The sequence below is a fragment of the Rhea pennata genome, chromosome 19, assembly GCF_028389875.1.
Source record: "Rhea pennata isolate bPtePen1 chromosome 19, bPtePen1.pri, whole genome shotgun sequence".
Lineage (NCBI taxonomy): Eukaryota > Metazoa > Chordata > Aves > Rheiformes > Rheidae > Rhea > Rhea pennata.
In genome coordinates this window covers 893603-910481 of record NC_084681.1, presented here as the reverse complement: position 1 = coordinate 910481, position 16879 = coordinate 893603, and the positions used below count along the sequence as shown (strand labels likewise).

The 16879-nt window shown below is 42.8% G+C and overlaps 1 protein-coding gene across 4 annotated transcripts in view; it reads left to right on the top strand.

Moving 5' to 3' along the window:
* TBC1D16 (TBC1 domain family member 16) overlaps positions 1 to 16388 on the top strand; it is a 35078-nt gene extending 18690 nt beyond the window's left edge. Inside the window, exons 1-10 of one of the 4 annotated variants that reach the window (XM_062591848.1) lie at positions 1358 to 1406; positions 5563 to 5760; positions 6599 to 6746; positions 7851 to 8018; positions 8716 to 8864; positions 9615 to 9749; positions 10563 to 10749; positions 11992 to 12171; positions 13192 to 13338; positions 14118 to 16388. In XM_062591848.1, coding sequence (XP_062447832.1) covers positions 5582 to 5760; positions 6599 to 6746; positions 7851 to 8018; positions 8716 to 8864; positions 9615 to 9749; positions 10563 to 10749; positions 11992 to 12171; positions 13192 to 13338; positions 14118 to 14363 — 1539 coding nt within the window. In that variant the 5' untranslated portion in view covers positions 1358 to 1406; positions 5563 to 5581 and the 3' untranslated portion in view covers positions 14364 to 16388. Of the gene's footprint in view, positions 1 to 1357; positions 1407 to 5562; positions 5761 to 6598; positions 6747 to 7850; positions 8019 to 8715; positions 8865 to 9614; positions 9750 to 10562; positions 10750 to 11991; positions 12172 to 13191; positions 13339 to 14117 lie in introns of those variants that run through there. The other 3 variants (XM_062591845.1, XM_062591846.1, XM_062591844.1) reach the window with 3 other exon arrangements.
* Positions 16389 to 16879: the final 491 nt, after the last annotated feature.

Below are 16879 nucleotides of genomic sequence, written 5' to 3'. Positions count from 1 at the left end.
GCTCTCCCTACAGTGTGTGCCGATTAGGTGACCGACATTTATACAACTGGTAACCACAAACCTGTTCTAGGGCTTTTCCTGTGCGGGGGGAGGGACAGATTCCAGTACTTCTGAGATAGAAACAGCTGCTTCTCTAAATGTTGTTAATGATATTTGCAGTAAGAAGAATAACCAACAATAATGCATTGACTTTTGGAAGTGCTGTTGAATCTGCTTCCTGGTGTTGAGCATGAAACGATACAATTATTTTTCATAACCTTTTATTTTCCCTTTACGGCAAGCTAAGCAAAGCAAGTTTGTCAGTAGCAGAGTGCTCCTAATTTGGTCTCCAGTGACCTCTGCAGCTGTGATTGGCAGTCTGTTGTCAGGAAGGAACTTGTGCCTGTAAGACAGAAATGAGCAGAACAAATGCCGTAGGACAGCTTCAGTTCCCTTGAGGACACAGGCTAAAAAAGGTGAAAGAAGTGCAATTACAGGAGGTTTTCAGCACAGAAAGTTAATTAGCTACTAAATAGCATTTAGTGCAGTTCAACGTGGGGAAATTTATGTTTTGAAAGCAAACAGATCAATGGAAAGCCTGTGGAACTGGCTTTCGGAAAGTCCACGTTGACATTCATGTACTTTGTACTGTAACGTCCTATGCAGTTTTTCACAGATTCCCCTTTTAAACAGGAAGAATTGCTGGATTTGTTTCCACATGTGTTTGCAGATGAATAGACATACTTCTACATGAGTATGTTTTGACATTCAAGAAATTCTGTGTAACCTTTCATCCAAATTGAGGGAGTATCTAAATCTCTTTTTTTCCTTATTCACAGAGGTCAGTGTAAATTGATTCTGCATGGGTTCTTTGAGGCAAAGGAAATTCAAATTCCAGATATTTTCAGCCAAAGGGTGAATTTAACACAATTCTTAACCTAGTTCCTCTTCTGCGCTAATGAGATGTGAATAGCTTGTGCGACTGCAGTGTTCCACTATCAACTTAGGGCTCTGTGTGGTCATGCTCTTCTGGAAATGCCAGCCATTCTTTGTGTGTCCTTCTAGTCCTTCTCTGCAGCATTATTTGAAGCAGGCAGAAATATTTTGATAAAATACTTCATCTCAAAATAGGAATCTGTTTTCTTTTGCACTTCTTTCATATGTAGCTGAAATCAGCATGTTTCACAGTTTGTTGTGTATGTATCTTGTAAGGGACACATTTTCTACGAGAACGATAGATTTGGGTTCCAGCTGTCTGATAGTACTTCCCTTTGTCCAGACAGTTGCTACGCTCATTTTTTAGGCATTTCAGGATAGCTTTAAACTTTTATTGATGGATTATTTATTTGCAGCTGTCATGGACATTTTAGGCAGCTGATGCTGCCATGAGCTCTTTCACCTTGCTGGAAAGAAGAAGAACCTGGAAGGTCAGTGCCTGTGGGGAAGAGTGGGGAAATAGAGAAATGCTAACCCTTGGGGAGGAAAAGGGGCACGTAATTCCCATTACATGGATGCTCATACATTATGATGATACTTACTGTCTGTAAATGATTCTTCACAAGCCATCATGTGAGAATGGATTGGGCTATGAGGAAAGCTGTTACTACTGAAGGTGTGCTTTAGTGCAATGATGATGGAGAGCCAACTGATGAGGGTTTGACTCATGCAAGAGACTGTATGAGAATCAGGTGGCACACGTTGACAGCTTAGGTGACTGTCACATCATTGCTATAATCTTCACCCCCTTTCCCTCTTATAGTTACATTTGTCACATCATGTTATAAATGAGTTGTTGGATCTTTGTTGCTGAAATAGTCTTCCCATGTAATTGGTGCAGGTCTTTGTCTTGGTTCTGTAACACCAATAATAATTGGGTTTTATATCTCTTTATGCTGTAGGTGTCCAAATGCTCTGACTGAACAGTAAGTCGCTAAGTATGTGCGGTATTACTGCACATAGAAATTTTCACTGATCATGTGCAGCTGAAGTTCTCAGATTTGGAGTATGAGAAATCTGTAGTATTGTGGAAGGAGGTGGAGGCAGGCTTTAGATAAGTATTTTCTTTCTGAGGGGCTGCATAACTTCATGGAACGTAGATACAGTTGATTTTTAGCAATCAGTTATTGCTATAATTGATTGTTGAGTGGAGAAAATACATCACCCCCTGACCTCACCAGGAAGAATGAGATGTATTTTGAGACAAAAGGGTAATGGGAGTTAAATAAGAAAAAAAGGCTTAAGTGGAATTATGAATATGTCCCTTGGCTTCCTGCCTCAGGTTTTGTTTATCTCCCTTATTCTTTTTTTCTCTCCCTTTTGTTCCCATTGGCTATTGCACGGAGGGTTTCTTTTTTTGTTAAGAAGTGTTGCACACTGGTGGGCACTCTGTTTTCCTTGGATCCCACAATCTAATGTTTCTATGAAATGTTCACCAGCTATTTTCCTTGCGGTGCTTGATCTCTTTTATTTTGCAGGACTCTTTGGTATAAATCCCTCTTCTAACACATGTAATAAACTGACTTTGATAAAGAGTAAATTGAAGAATTCCTTCCTTCTGTGTCTTTTGTGTACATAGTTAGAGAAGTCCTCAAAACGCTCAGAATTAACATTGATCATGCGTCCTACCTGTCACTACTTAAGTACAGAATGGTCAAAGACTAGAATTATTTTTAAAAGTAATCCAACAGTTTAGAATAATTTCAAGTGCTTTTGTCAACAAATATATACAGGAAAAGGTAATTTTAAACATGGTGAATTTTTTCTTCATTACCACGGTGACTGAATATGCAAAATACATGAAGTGATATTCTCTCTGCATTTATACTGTGTATGAATGTGTTTATAGACTTCTGTAAAGGAGACGATATGTACAGAATGTCTCAGATTTCGTATTCTGCATCAATAAAAATACTGGAATCTCCCTGGCTTGCAGACTGCAAGACTCTGTGCTCATACTTGCTATTTTTGCTGTCCAAAAGGGGTAAATCTACTTGCACATTTTGCGTCAGATTGCTTCTGTGTATGTTGGATGCATGTACAAGCTTGTAACTAGCGGCTAAATGGGAACTGTAAACATTTGTCTTCAAGAAACAGTTCCAGAAGATACGGTGTTGTCAGTACCTTTGTGACTAGTGTCCGGTATCTAAGCTTATCATAAAAGCTAATTGTGTATCTGAAGCAGATTTTGATTATATGGTGTAAGTGCAGCTGGCAATATCATTCTGTATTTAGGAGGTACACAGTTCCTCAATATAAAAGCAGGTATGCCCAGCATTAATAGTAAATATTGTTTCTCGGCAGTCACGTGTTTGCCGCCGATCTTTTGATATGAGGCACTTCAACAACGGCACGTTGGCCTCCGTGACAAAGGAGCTATGTGACAATAATCCCCACAGTGAACCAGTTTTCCATCTTTTTGTCTTACTGACCAGTTCATCTTTGCAAGAATTTTAGAAAATTGGTTGACTCTGTTTAGTCTTTCAACTGGTTTGAGTCATCTCTTCCAGGAAAATCCTGTGTAACCAGCTGTGGCTGTTACTAAGTGTTGCCTCATAAATACTAGCTGCTGATTTGCAAGCAGTCCAGCACAAGTGTCTTGTACCAGAACTCCTATTACTTTTGCCTTAACATGGGATATCAAGTGCTTTAGGCAAGTGCTACACTTTGCAGCTTTATCAGAAAATAACATTTGGTTTTTCATAACTCTCAGTACATTTTTTGTAAAAAAAAAAAAATCACAGTATAGGTGATGATATATAGCTGCACTTGTAAGACTGAAAGTATCTCTATGTCTAAACTAGAAAAACTGCTATCATTCTTTGAATGAATTTGCCTATGTTGTTGTAGATGTGATCCTTGCTCACATGGTGATATTGCCACGTCAGTTCTGAGACCTCAGCTTCAGAATGGCTTGAATGTATTTTTTGCTTTGATGCTTTCTTTCAGAAAAAAATGGAGCAGCAGAACTTCTTGAACAGAGTAGTGAAGCCTGCTCTTTTACCAGAATGTATAACAGATTTTTGTCTCATCTACATAATGCTGCAGGACTGGAGAAGGGGGTTTGGGGATTTATTTCCTATGCGTGTGGGCGCTAAGGTTTTGAGTCATACATCTGAACTAGACTGCTCGCAGGGGCTCAGTTAAAAACTTAACCCACAACTAACTGGGATGTCCGGAGACCTGTCCATTGGAATGCAATGACCTGAACCATTGGTAGATGCTGCAAATAAGGCTCGTCCCTGTTGAAGAGGCACTGTAGCCAGGCTTGGAAAGCATACTGATGTGGTGTGCTGCAGATGCATGCTGAGTGTGTGATTTTCAGCATTCAGTGCCTACATTGTTAGATAAGCGGATTAGAAAACATTGCATAAAGTGGCATTGCAGGGGGCTGTCTTTATACCTGCTACTTGCCTTGTTTTGCAAACCCTGATTTCACAGCGGAACCCATTCAGAGCTTGCGCTAAGATTGTTCACATGTATTGGCCTTTTTAAGAATCAAGGGGTCACAGTTTCAGATTCACTTAATTCTCAAAGCAGTGATATTTTCCTTTTGGGATCAGGGCTGGTTGCAGGCATATGCGTTTTTTTAATCTAAACTCAGCTACTCTTAGAGATGAGTATCTGGAGCACAGTTAGCTCCTAGCTTATTGGAAAACAGCTGGGTTCACTTTCTTTACTTTGTGGTGGGTTAAAGAGCTCCTGTCTGATTTCCCTCTCCTTAACTCTCCAAAGTTTCAAGTCTGCAAGCAGAAACCATTTGTCTGAAGTTTACACACATGAATCTAGGCTTGTCAGGCCCACTTGCAAAGGAATAACGAGAAACTCAGGTTCAGGGGAAGTATCTTTGGATCTTTCTGGTTACAGAGAGAATCTGCCAAATGAGATCCCTAGTCAATACTGCCATTTGAATGTGTTCACTCATCCTGTCCTCAGCCAGACCCTGAGCAGCTGAGCTGCATGCTGAAGAGGTTGCTTGAGCTGTGGGGCAAGAAGTCCTTTCCTTCGGAAGTTATTCACTAAGTGCTGCTGGAGCTGCTGGGGTAGCCTGTTAAGCATCTGCGCTACTGCAGTCATCTTTTTTTTGTCCAAAGGGGTCATCAATCTCAAGGGCATAATGGCTTGAAGGAGTCCTGCAGCTTAGGGCTTGGTGGCATGGGCTGGGAGGGCAGACAAGTGCCTGCTGTACCGGCTGGCCAAACTGCTCGTTGTGCTTGGGTGGAGGAGCAGGGGTCCGGCCCTTCCTCAGCGGCGTCTGCGCTGTTCCTTTCTGCACTGACTAGCTTTGAAATATCTCAGAAGTCTGTGTCTTGAGGGATGGCTTTCACTCTCCCCAGTTCTCTTCACACTTTAAGAACAGACCAAAAATCGGATAGTTTGTGGAGAAAGTAGGGAGTTGATTTAAATAAAAATAATTTATTCTCTTGTTTGGTTTCTTTGTTATTGACTCTTTAAAACTGCAGTGAATTCTGATCTCGGAGCTCTGCCAAAGGGTTTTTAGCTTTCAGCCTGTGTGATTACTGCAGATAACCACAGTCTTTGGCTAATGTCTTGCTGGGTTTCGTTCCTCTGCGCTCTTGTCTGCAGGGACACGTGTGACAATCGCATGACCTGCTCGACCAGCTCTGCTTCTAGCCTTGACACCAGCGCCCAGTTCCAGGAGAGTAATGGGCAAACACAGAACACCAGATGGGATGAGCAGCAGAAAGTATTTGCCTTAGAGCAGATCTGTGGTGTCTTTAGGGTGGACCTGGGACAAATGAGGTCCCTTCGCCTTTTCTTTAGGTAAGATATTGATTACTTTTTTTTATCTAGAGTTTTCTCTTATTTATCCAAGTGATACTTGTACATACCCTGAATCAATGTGAACTGGGCGCTGTGGAGACAGATGGCTTCCACAATTCTATTTGTACGTCATTCACTAATGGTTGTCTCCAGGAATGCACGAGTGAACCTTCTCAAGGAGCGCCTCTGAATAACAGTTTGAGGTCTAAAGGAACATTTTTCCCTAGTAAGCTGAAGATACTGATACTGTTAGTTGTCTTGCAAAAAATACTTAAAATAACATTGGGGTGTGGAAAACGTCTCTTTATCTACACTACCTTCTCCATTGCCTGCCCCTCACTGGGCTTCTCTAGGGTCTTACTGCTCTTAACCTCTTGAATTAACTTTCAATTTATTAAAAAAGATAGTACAAATGCTTTTTACTTTCAGTTTTACTCCCTGGTTCCTTTGAGAAGACTGTGTGCAATCAAGTCCACACATCCCTAGGAGATGACTTTGTGTACTGGGTCGCTATTTTTGGACTAGATTTCTTGCTCCTTTTGTTCTCCAGGAAAGACAAAATTTAATTCCTTCACATCATGGAAGGGGAAAGGAGTGCTGTTACCAGGTGTGAGTGAAGTTTCCTGAGGGAAACAAACTCAGAAAGATCCTGTGGTCCTTATTGCCATGTCCTGAGCTATAAAATTGTTTCCGCTCCCTGTTTTAAGGGACAACTTAGTGCTACACTTTTTAATAATTTGCTTTCCTTTCTCATCTAATGTACCCCTTCTCTGCTATGCCTCTAGTTGCCCTGGGCAATAAATTTGGGTTGATCTCCCCCCCTTGATTTGTCTTGCAGTGATGAGGCATGCACCTGTGGACAACTGGTTGTTGCAAGCAGGGAGAGTCAATACAAGATCTTCCATTTTCACCATGGTGGCCTGGATAAACTGTCTGAGGTGTTTCAGCAATGGAAGTACTGCACAGAGACCCATCTCAAAGACCAGGTATCTGAGCAAGGTTCATGAGGTGGAGACAGGTTTTTTTCAGTACATGTGTTGCACCTACACTTTTAGCCCAGGCAGTGTGTTGGAGAAATAAAGTTAGGAGGTCATGTCATCAAGTCAGGCAGAAAGCTACAAAGTATTGGATGTTGTTTAGGATACAACTGCAAGTCAGATGTGAGATCTTTGTTGTACTCACTTACCTTCATCCGTTGCTGTTCTCTTTGTGGAATATGGGAGAAGATAATCCAGAAAACTTGCTTAGGTAGTTATTTTGCTAGATATGGCAACCAGACGGGTCAGCACTATGCTTTAGGCATGTAAGGTGGCTGGGAAATCTACAGTGCTACGTCTGAAATTCTGTCAGTCTTTCATCCATTTTGTGAGGCATAGCACACTGCATTCGAAAATGTTTTGACAAGGCATCTTGCCATATTTTGTTCAATCTACATACAAATGTGATAAGAGCTCTTTAATTATCTGTTTAAGATACTGTATTGTGCTTATTAGAAACAGTGATTTTTAAATTTCCATCCTTCCCACAGAGCCCCCTGCTGCTTTTCTTATTATGGTCGCATGGGCTCACTTTTTGCATTGAACAACCTTTGATTTTTAAATTAAATGTCAGCTGCAGTCTTGCACTGGGATCATGAGTGCCCTTAGAGAGCCTGGCAGTGCAGTCCCCTGCTTGCCTAACAGCAATCCCTTTGTATATGGCCAATCATATGTAATTTATTGCAGGCATTCCTGGCAGGGTGAAGTTTTGCTGTAAGCAGCATTAATTCAGTTTCAGGTCAGGGATAAGGTTGGGGGAGGAATGGAAATAATTATTATTTTTTTTAAGATGAAGCTGTTTTGTGTGTATTCAGATTTTTAATTATTCTAATCACTCTTGTTATTGTAATAGTTATAATTCAAAAAAAAAAAAAAAACAAAAACAAAAACAAAAACAAAAACTTCCCAAGTACTATGCCTTGGTGCTTAATCCAAAGAGAACCATGCAAAAAGCTTTTCCTGCTCTGAAAGCTGCTGGTTTTGAACTCTGCTCCTATCTCTGGCTGCTGCTTCCAGTTTGGGGTTTGTTTTTTTTTATTTTCCTCCATTCAGCAGCTTACGGATGAGAAGACATGTATGCAGTTCTCTATCCGTCGTCCCAAGTTGCCGTCCTCAGAGACCCATCCAGAGGAGAACACGTATAAGCGTCTCGATGTGTCTGCCTGGCTCAATCACTTGAATGAATCTGGACAGGTGGAAGAAGAGTACAAGCTGCAGAAGGTGAGAGGGGTGGCTGCTGCTATTTCGATCTGTTCTCTCTTGCCACAGAGTGCAAGTCCCCAGGTGGAAGTTGGGATCATTTGCTTTCATGCTGGGGCAGGCACTGGGTGTTTGAGAGTTTAAGATTTGCTTATAGTGCTTGGCTGGAAGTCTTGCTTGGACTGCAGATGAATCTGCTACAGACAGAATAATGGAATAACACCTTTCTGACTGGGGAGAGTGAGTTGTCCTGCTTCTGTTGCCCTTTGGAAGTAGTAGACCAAAGTGTCCAGTGCTGGATGTGTTTGCAAAATGCAGTATGAACAAATCGAAGAAAGGAAAATTGAGATTACTGTATGGGGATAATTCAGGAATTGCAGGGGAGCACTGAGTCCAAGTCCTGAGAGAGAAGTTTGCAGTGAAATGCAGTGTCTCCAAGAACTGGGGATTAAGCCGTGACATGAGAACGACACGTTAATCATAGAGCCTCTCCAGGGGGGGTTATTGACATTGAAATGAGCCCGATTTGTGTCTCGTCTGGGAATAGAAGGCCAGCACTTTCCCTCTAAACATGTGCAAATTGCAGGAGCTTGAATCAAGGCGTCACTTGTCAGGAAAGAACTGCAAAGCCACCAAAGCATAGTAGCAGGCAGTTTCTTGTTGCTGTGTTTGGGAATGTTAAATCTGTACCAGTCATAACTTTTGCTCCTTCTTCCAGGCCATTTTCTTTGGTGGGATTGATATTTCCATCCGTGGGGAAGTGTGGCCTTTTTTGCTGCACTACTACAGCTATGAGTCCACCTCTGAAGAGAGGGAGGCACTGAGGATGCAGAAGAGGAAAGAATACTTTGAGATCCAGGAGAAAAGGTAACAGACCAGCTTCATCCTCTGCTGTTCATCTCTCCTTAGGCCTTAAGTGACATTAATACCACTACTGAATTACAGAGTCTCTGCCTCCTCCTTTTCAGGAGAAGTTGATAGAGTGTGAAAGTGAGAGGGATGGGTAAAGGAGGTGTTATTAGGCATAGCTGAACTTTTGAGCATCTGGAGCTAATACTGTGTAACTCAAATGTTATGTTACTTGGGTTCTTGAAACAGGCTTGCCTGTACCATGTAGGAAATCTTACTTCACGGGCAAGGCTAGCAGCTTAATATGTTTGGTTTAGCACATTGAAGATGAAAATGAGATCTTATACATCTTTATAAATATATTTGGATGTAAAAATATGGAAGAAAAAGAGAAATCTAATTCAAGTAAATTATTGCTACAGAACTGTGAATTTTAAACTAGTTGTGGGTATATTGAAGCTGAAGAAAGACATTATTAATTAGGAATATTCTAAAGACTGACTGCTAAGTTCTGAACTGCCACACACAAGGATCACTGGAGAGCAGAGGGTCTAGCTACTTCTGAAGTGGAGCCTGATCAATTTATCAGAGGAAAAATATAATGCATGTCTAGGTAGACCTGCTTGTCTGGTGTTCTGGTGATGAGAAATCTCTGTGCAGAAAGATTAGTTTCTCTCTCAGATCTAAAGCTGAAACAAGGCTGTTTGTTCCTTGTGGCAATTATATTTGCATTGTGGCAACATACTCATGTTGCTTCTCTATTTTCAGACTTTCAATGACTCCAGATGAACATAAAGATTTCTTGCGTAAAGTACAGTTCACAGTAGATAAAGACGTCGTGAGGACTGACCGCAGCAACCAGTTCTTTCGTGGAGAGGGCAATCCAAATGTGGAAACTATGAGGTGACGAGTCTGGTTCTAGTCTCCCAAACAAAGTTTCCTATTGAATGTACAGAAAACTCAGAAGCCCCTTCTGGTCCAGGGAGCGTGGTGCCTAGGCCCCTGTCTTAGGGATGCTGCAGAAAGTCTTGCATACGGTGGCTAGTACTGAATGATGCAGAAACGAGTACTTCATCCCCAATGCTTTCACTGCTTCTTTAGCCATTTACTTCCTGATACAATAACCTCCTATCATCTAGCTTCAGTGTATGTGTAAGCATTTAAGAAGCGTGAGCCTCCTTCATAGCTGAGACAAACCATGTTGCATGTTTCTACTGCACTGCTGCCAGTGGGCTGGCCCACAGATTGGAAAGCGGGAGCCTAAGGAGTTCTGCTCAAATCCATTGTTTTAGACTGCTGTGTGCTATTCAGAATTCTTGTCATTCATCCAGGAGCCTCTCTGAATTGATGCAAAATGTGGTAATCCTAGGTCTGTGCTTTGGCCGTACTGCTAGAATTTGGAAGATTCCAGTTCCATATACTGTTAGTGTATCTCTCTTATGGTTCTAGATAGAGTTAGGGGAAACAGTTCTGTGGGATGCAACATGCTTTACAGATGTTCAAAAGATCTCATGCATGTGTGGTATAAATCGCATACCTCTGTGGTTGTAATTGCATATTAAACTTTCAGATGGCAGGAATGATCTACTACTGTTCTGCACTTTGTCCAACCCAGTCTGTGTGGTGGGAATAAGGGGTAGAATGGGAAGAGTACTGAGCTCAGCTGTGATGTGCCCACTCTGCATCTCACCTCTCCACTTGAATGTCTTTCTCTAGAAGAATATTGCTGAACTATGCAGTATTTAACCCAACAATTGGATACTCCCAAGGGATGTCTGACCTGGTTGCCCCAATCCTGGCAGAGGTCCTAGATGAGTCGGATACTTTCTGGTGCTTTGTGGGATTGATGCAGAATACGATCTTCATCAGCTCACCCCGGGATGAGGATATGGAGAAACAGCTGGTGAGGTTTTGAGCACAGAGCTCAGTTTTATCAAATCTTTAACTTCTCTTCTCCCTGGTCAAATTAGAAGAATGCCATGGAGCAGTTACCTAGGCTGTTGCTGTGGGTTCCAGCATACAGAATCACATCCCAAAGTCACAAAATGCCTGATGGATGAAAGGAATCCTAGGTGACTGGGACACTCCAGAGGCAGTTATAGCAAATAGATTGTCAGATTAAAGTTACTTTGACCACTTTGAAGGATGCTGATGCAAGGAATCTTTTATGATCAGATGTATTTAGGATGTTGTTTGCTTATTCTTTGCACTTCTCTCAGATAATGAAGACTCATAGGTTCGTTTCTTTTCCTGATTCTGAGGCATTTAATGTGAATGGGGCAGAGGAAGTGATTGGGCTGCAGCACTCTTTTTTGTGGGCTTTTTTGAAGGTCTTAACATTTTTAATAGTTTTTTTATGGTGTCCAAATGAAAAGCTTTATATATCTAAAAGAATTTCTTTAAATAACATACCTTCTTTAAAAATAGGAGTGTTTCAGATTGCAACATTAATATCCATTCTTTTCTAGTAAAGATCCTGGAAAATCCATTCTAAACATAAACAATTATGTCCTGGTCATGATGCCACCAATTTAAAGTGGTGAATTTCTGGTGGAGATCTTATGGGATGTTGCTGGTGATGTGCAGTTTGTTAATGTACAGGTTTATGCACTGAAGTGTACCTTTATGGTCAGACTTTCCGAAATCACTTCCATATTGTTCACTGTCTAGTGAAATGAAATATTGCCAGAGATAACTATTCTTTTTAGCTTTAGCTAGAGATAGCTTTTTTCTTTCCTTTTTTTAGTTTTTTTTTGTTGTTGTTGTTTAGTTTTTAAGGCTATAGCTCTATGCTGCCTTCCCCAGCCTAAATGTCTTCTCTTCTTCCTTTTCACAACATCAGTGTCATGGGATTTGCTTTTCGCTCTCCCTCCTTCCTTGTGAAACAGCACAGTGGCCTATGAGTTCTACCTGTTAATGATAGATCCAAGAGTCCTTCCTGGTTGTGCTGTGTTAAACAGGCAGTGAATAGGCCAAAATGTAAAGGAGGAGCTTTTTGTGAAAGAAGAGACCTGTAGCCTGTTATGTTGGAGCCCACAGTAGGCATGCCATGCGAGGGGCTCCTTGGGATGGAGAGTGTGGTGGGTGATGGTAGCGCGAGTCCTTGTGTACAAGGCAGTGGCTCAGCTGAGAGCATCTTTTCCAGATGTACCTGCGAGAGTTGTTACGGCTCATGCACCCACACTTCTATCAGCACCTGCTTTCCTTGGGAGAGGATGGCCTGCAGATGCTTTTCTGTCACCGTTGGATCCTCCTCTGTTTTAAACGTGAATTTCCAGATGCTGAGGCTTTGCGCATGTGGGAAGCATGCTGGGCTCACTATCAGGTTAGACAGCTGGAGACAAGTCACCCTGGGCAACGGTGTGTCCTTTGCTGAATCCTCACCATCTCAGCAAGCGTTGCAGGATTTCCTTAAAGGTTGTTAGTAGCAACATATCCAGAATAAGTTTCATTGCAGGTATTCCCTTTCCCGCAGTACTTTCTTAGCTGGTTTTAGCTAGCTGAGACTGTGACAGCATAGCTTACTGTCAGCAGTGTTCTAGTTTGATTTGCTGCAGTTTATCTTGAAGGAAACTAAAATTGATACAAACTGCACCTTGAGTTGCCTCATTACAGAATTCTGGAGCTCAAAGACCAATCAGCTCAAAAGATCCCTGCTTCATGTAAAACTTTGTTTGGCTGAGTACCGAATTCCCCAAGTATTCTGAGCATTTGAAGAACTGGGTTTCTGGTCTCCTGCAAGGATAGCAGTAGGGCTGGGTGACAAGGAGAGTATTCTGCCTATGAAAGGTCTCCTTCCTCTCCTACTTGGGTGAGCATAGCAGTACTGACACCTGAAAAGTCTTGTTTAGCAGCTGTCATTACTTGTAGGCATTTTCCTGCAGAATCGTCCCTGTAAGATGTCTAGGGGAGATTTGGAGTAGGTACATTCATGATGGGAAGTATTATAGCAGGTATGTAACTATCAAAGGAGCAGAAAGATGGAGGCCTATTTCTCCTATCTGGGGATGTCTGGGCTTCAAAAAGAGGCTTTTCAGGAAGTGCTGAACATTCGCTTCTGAATTTCAGACTTCTCTTAAACAGCTGGAAAATGTTTTCCCAAAATCACTAGTCAGCTTTGAAACCTGTGGCCCAAACCTCACTCCCGTACTTTAAAGGCAACAGACTGACTCAGCTATGATTCAAAATTCACCGGTAATTCACTTTCTGAGTGTGACTAGGCAAAACTGGAAAGAGATACTACTCAAAGCAAAATCTTTGATCCGGACATGCATGTAGAGGGTGGGGAGATTAAGTCAGACCTCTGTGTCCACCTGCTGTAATCCAGCTGATTTTCTCATTGCAGACTGACTATTTCCACCTCTTTATCTGTGTGGCCATAGTGGTGATATATGGGGATGATGTCATTGAACAACAGCTGGCCACTGACCAGATGCTGCTGCATTTCAGCAACCTGGCTATGCACATGAATGGAGAACTTGTACTCAGGAAGGTAAATTCCCGTGTGCGGATGAGGGCCAAGTCTCTGGTCTACAAGATGAGTCTGACCCTCGAGAAAATAAGATGCTAAATCTTCCCCATCTCCTGTATCCTTCTGCTTCTCTGGAGCCTGGAAGAATAGGGTGCTGGTGTTTGCCTGGAACCGGTTCTGCAGAAAGAAGAGATAGTTGTAGAGGACTTAGAAAGTAACAGTGTGGTTGGGATAACAGAACTTGCACATACTTAGGGGAAGTAGCAGACAGAGCTTTTCATCTTCATGTCATGGTCTCCAATCCATCTCCATCTGTGAGTGACTGTAGGCCACATGATGTGATGCATGCAGCAGTTCCCCTGGTCTGTTCCTGCTGACAGTACCGCCTCTCCTGCCCGCTCCTCTTAGTGGCAGCTTACTCAGAGACGCTGAGTATGCAGCAGAGCCATGCAGCAGAGCTCCCCCTCCACCTGACAGCCTGAAACGCACTGGCAAGCAGCAGGGATGAGGTTGTTGCTGCACTGCCTGGGCTGCTACAGCTCCGTGGCTAATAAAGGTGTTGTGATGCTTGAGATGGAGGAATTTAATGCTAAGACCAACCGTCTCTAAATTTATCTGCTGGCAGTGTCTCCAATTTAACCTTCAATTTAGGGTTCAGGAGGGATGCTCCTCTGCTGAAGTTTTGACTCTTCTAATGGAGCTAAACAGGAGTATAGCACAGGAGGACATCTCGCGACCCCTGCTCCCCATATTCATCCTCTGCTGATAATTGAACGACTTTGTTTCTATTTCTCCTCTAGGCAAGAAGTCTGCTCTATCAGTTCCACCTGTTACCCCGCATCCCCTGCAGCCTGCATGACCTATGCAAGCTGTGTGGGACAGGAATGTGGGACAGCGGCTTCATCCCTGCTGTAGAGTGCTCTGGCCATCACCCGGAATCTGAGAGCTGCCCATATGGGGGACTGGCGGAAGTGTCTTCTCCTAAACCAGGAAGTGAAGGCAAGAGAGGTCTGAAAACACGAGACGTCTTTGCTTTCCGAAAATAGCTGCAGAGGAACAGGGTGTAGCAGCAGCAGAAGGAAGGGCAGGAAGGATATGTACAGGAGAAAAATGTTAAAGACAAAAGTAGAGGGAGAGCTTGTCAAGACTCCTGAGAAGACTGAAAGGTGGAGAATGGAAGAGGAATTAAATCACTTTACAGGGGGAAGTAAATTCCATTCCACTAAGTAGTGGAACCTGAGTGAAATGTATCAAACCAGGAACAGTGTTTGCATGTTTTTGGATTTGATTTGGTTAGAAATATGAAGCATTTCTAGATCTTAACAATGACCCATTATTTTACCTCCTGGATAGACTAGTTAGCAACAAAAACTATGTTACTTGCAGATGAGAAATGAGAACGCTCAAGAGAGACGAGTACAACTGGCAGCATTTGTGGGTCAAGTGGAGAGAGCAGAACTGTGGCAAGACTTCTCTCTGTCAATGTCCCTTCATCCAGAGCATACTGCACACATGCACTCTCTGCTTCAACTAAAACGTGCAGCTTAGTGGCTTGTCTCTAAAGCCATGATGATCATTTTGATTATATCTGCCAAAAATAAAACTGCAAGTTATTGGGATAGTGGGGAGGGTATGTCATTTGTTGGTGAGGTAGGACTGGTCGCCTACAGGTCTGTCTCTTGCCTTTTTTTATACAATATACTTGCTAGCATGTTTTTTTCCCATTTATACAGGAAGTGTGCAGCCACGGGTCCTCGAGCACTGCTTTTCTGTATTCAGGGTATTTCACAGACCTATTTCAAAGTTTACTTCTCCATTATATTGCAGCAAAGCTGCTTCTTTATACTGACAACTACAGACTTTAGATACTGGTTTATAGAAGGCTGTTGTTTCTAGTATGTTTCCCAATGTGTTTCCCTTAGCTCTTATCAAGTACTGGTTATTTTCTGTCCTTATCTGTCTTCACCATAGACTGTAGCATCTACATTGCAACTGTGCTTTAGATGCTTCAGTTGGTAGCAGTGATGTGCCCTCTTACCCTTCCCAAGATGGAAACAAAACTTCAGTTGTTGCAGTCATTTTGCTGAACTCTGTCTTTGATAAGTTTCCCTTGCATTATTTTTGAGAGAACAGCAAATTTCTCCTGCTGCCTTCTATAATATATGCCAACTGGAAGTGGAGTTGGGACCTTGAGCACAGCTGTGTTGCCAAATACGAAATGTCCTAACCAAATTCAGTGACATCCAAAGGTGTGTCCTGAGCCAAAGTTTGTGCCAAATAGAGCCTGGAGAATAGCTCCCTTATAAGAATGAAAAGGGAGACGAGGTGAAAGTGTACTGCACTGCCTTTGCTACTTCCTTTTGCATGGTGTATGAAGTCTTGGTGTCTTTTTACTGTTGTCTTTCTCCCTCTCACGTGAACCACATCACTTCTTTTACACAACTATGTCTTGGTCTGACAAGATGAGAAGTCCATGCTAACTTTCTAGCTTTGTCTGTTAGGCATATTTGCTTTATTAGTAGCATGTGTTGAAAACTGTGTATCCTCTGCTGCAGCAGGTACCTCCATCTGACAAGAAGATTTTTTAATGAGCCTTGCTGCAAGGTCTTATCCTTAGCCCATTTGCAGCTGCATTTGCTGGACCATGTATGCTGTGTACCTATTAGGAAGTGAGGCTGGCATTTGGGATGACTTAATGTGAAACCACCAAGTACCAAACACATGCTGCTTCTGCAAGGGGAAGAAGACTTGACCTTCTGCAAATACTGTGCCAATGAGTGCTCTTACGTGTTAGAAGGACAGTTCGGCTCCTGACTTGTGTGAAGTCTCTCTTTAATTTGAAGGATGAAAATCTCCTTGATGAGAGCAACTGTGAAAGCTATCAGCATAGTGCACCGCTCTGAAATTGCCCAGATAATAATGTGAGAGTTAACTGGGCTGAAATGCTGCAGTTGTGTGCTGAGGTTGTATGAGGTGACACCTCATATAAAGACTGGTGACTGCTTTGCTGTGAAGCAGGGAGTTCTTTGAGATTTATGACATTTCAGTGAATAATAAAAGTTTGTGTGAGGCCTTTGTGTAGTACATTGTAGTACAGACTGGGTGTTGTACCTTATAGTCCGGGCTACAGAAGGGGACTTGGCTGGATACCACCCCACAGCCCGAGCTAATTCTTTTGCAGTTGTATGAAGAAGAGACTTGTTGGGTATTGAGTTGGTGTTACTCTCACCAGACTCCAGCGGGCAGAGAGGCAGGCCCAGGGTTTCAGCTGGGGAATGCCTGGAAACACTCAATGTGTTCCTGCAGGGGCCAACTCCAAGTGGCAGTGGCTGGATTACTAGCCTCAGGAAAATGGCATATGAGAAAACACTAGAACCATCTACCTGCCGACCGACACTACTCCACGCAGGCAGGCCCCAGCTCACCGAGGGGGCAACGGCAACCGGGCACCACCTGCCGTCGCCCGTGTCCTCGTGAGCGGCAGGGGTTGCTGCAAGACCTTCGCACCACCCGTGGGTGGTTTGTCAGCACCGAGCCAGCGCTGCTGCCTCACCGGGCGCTC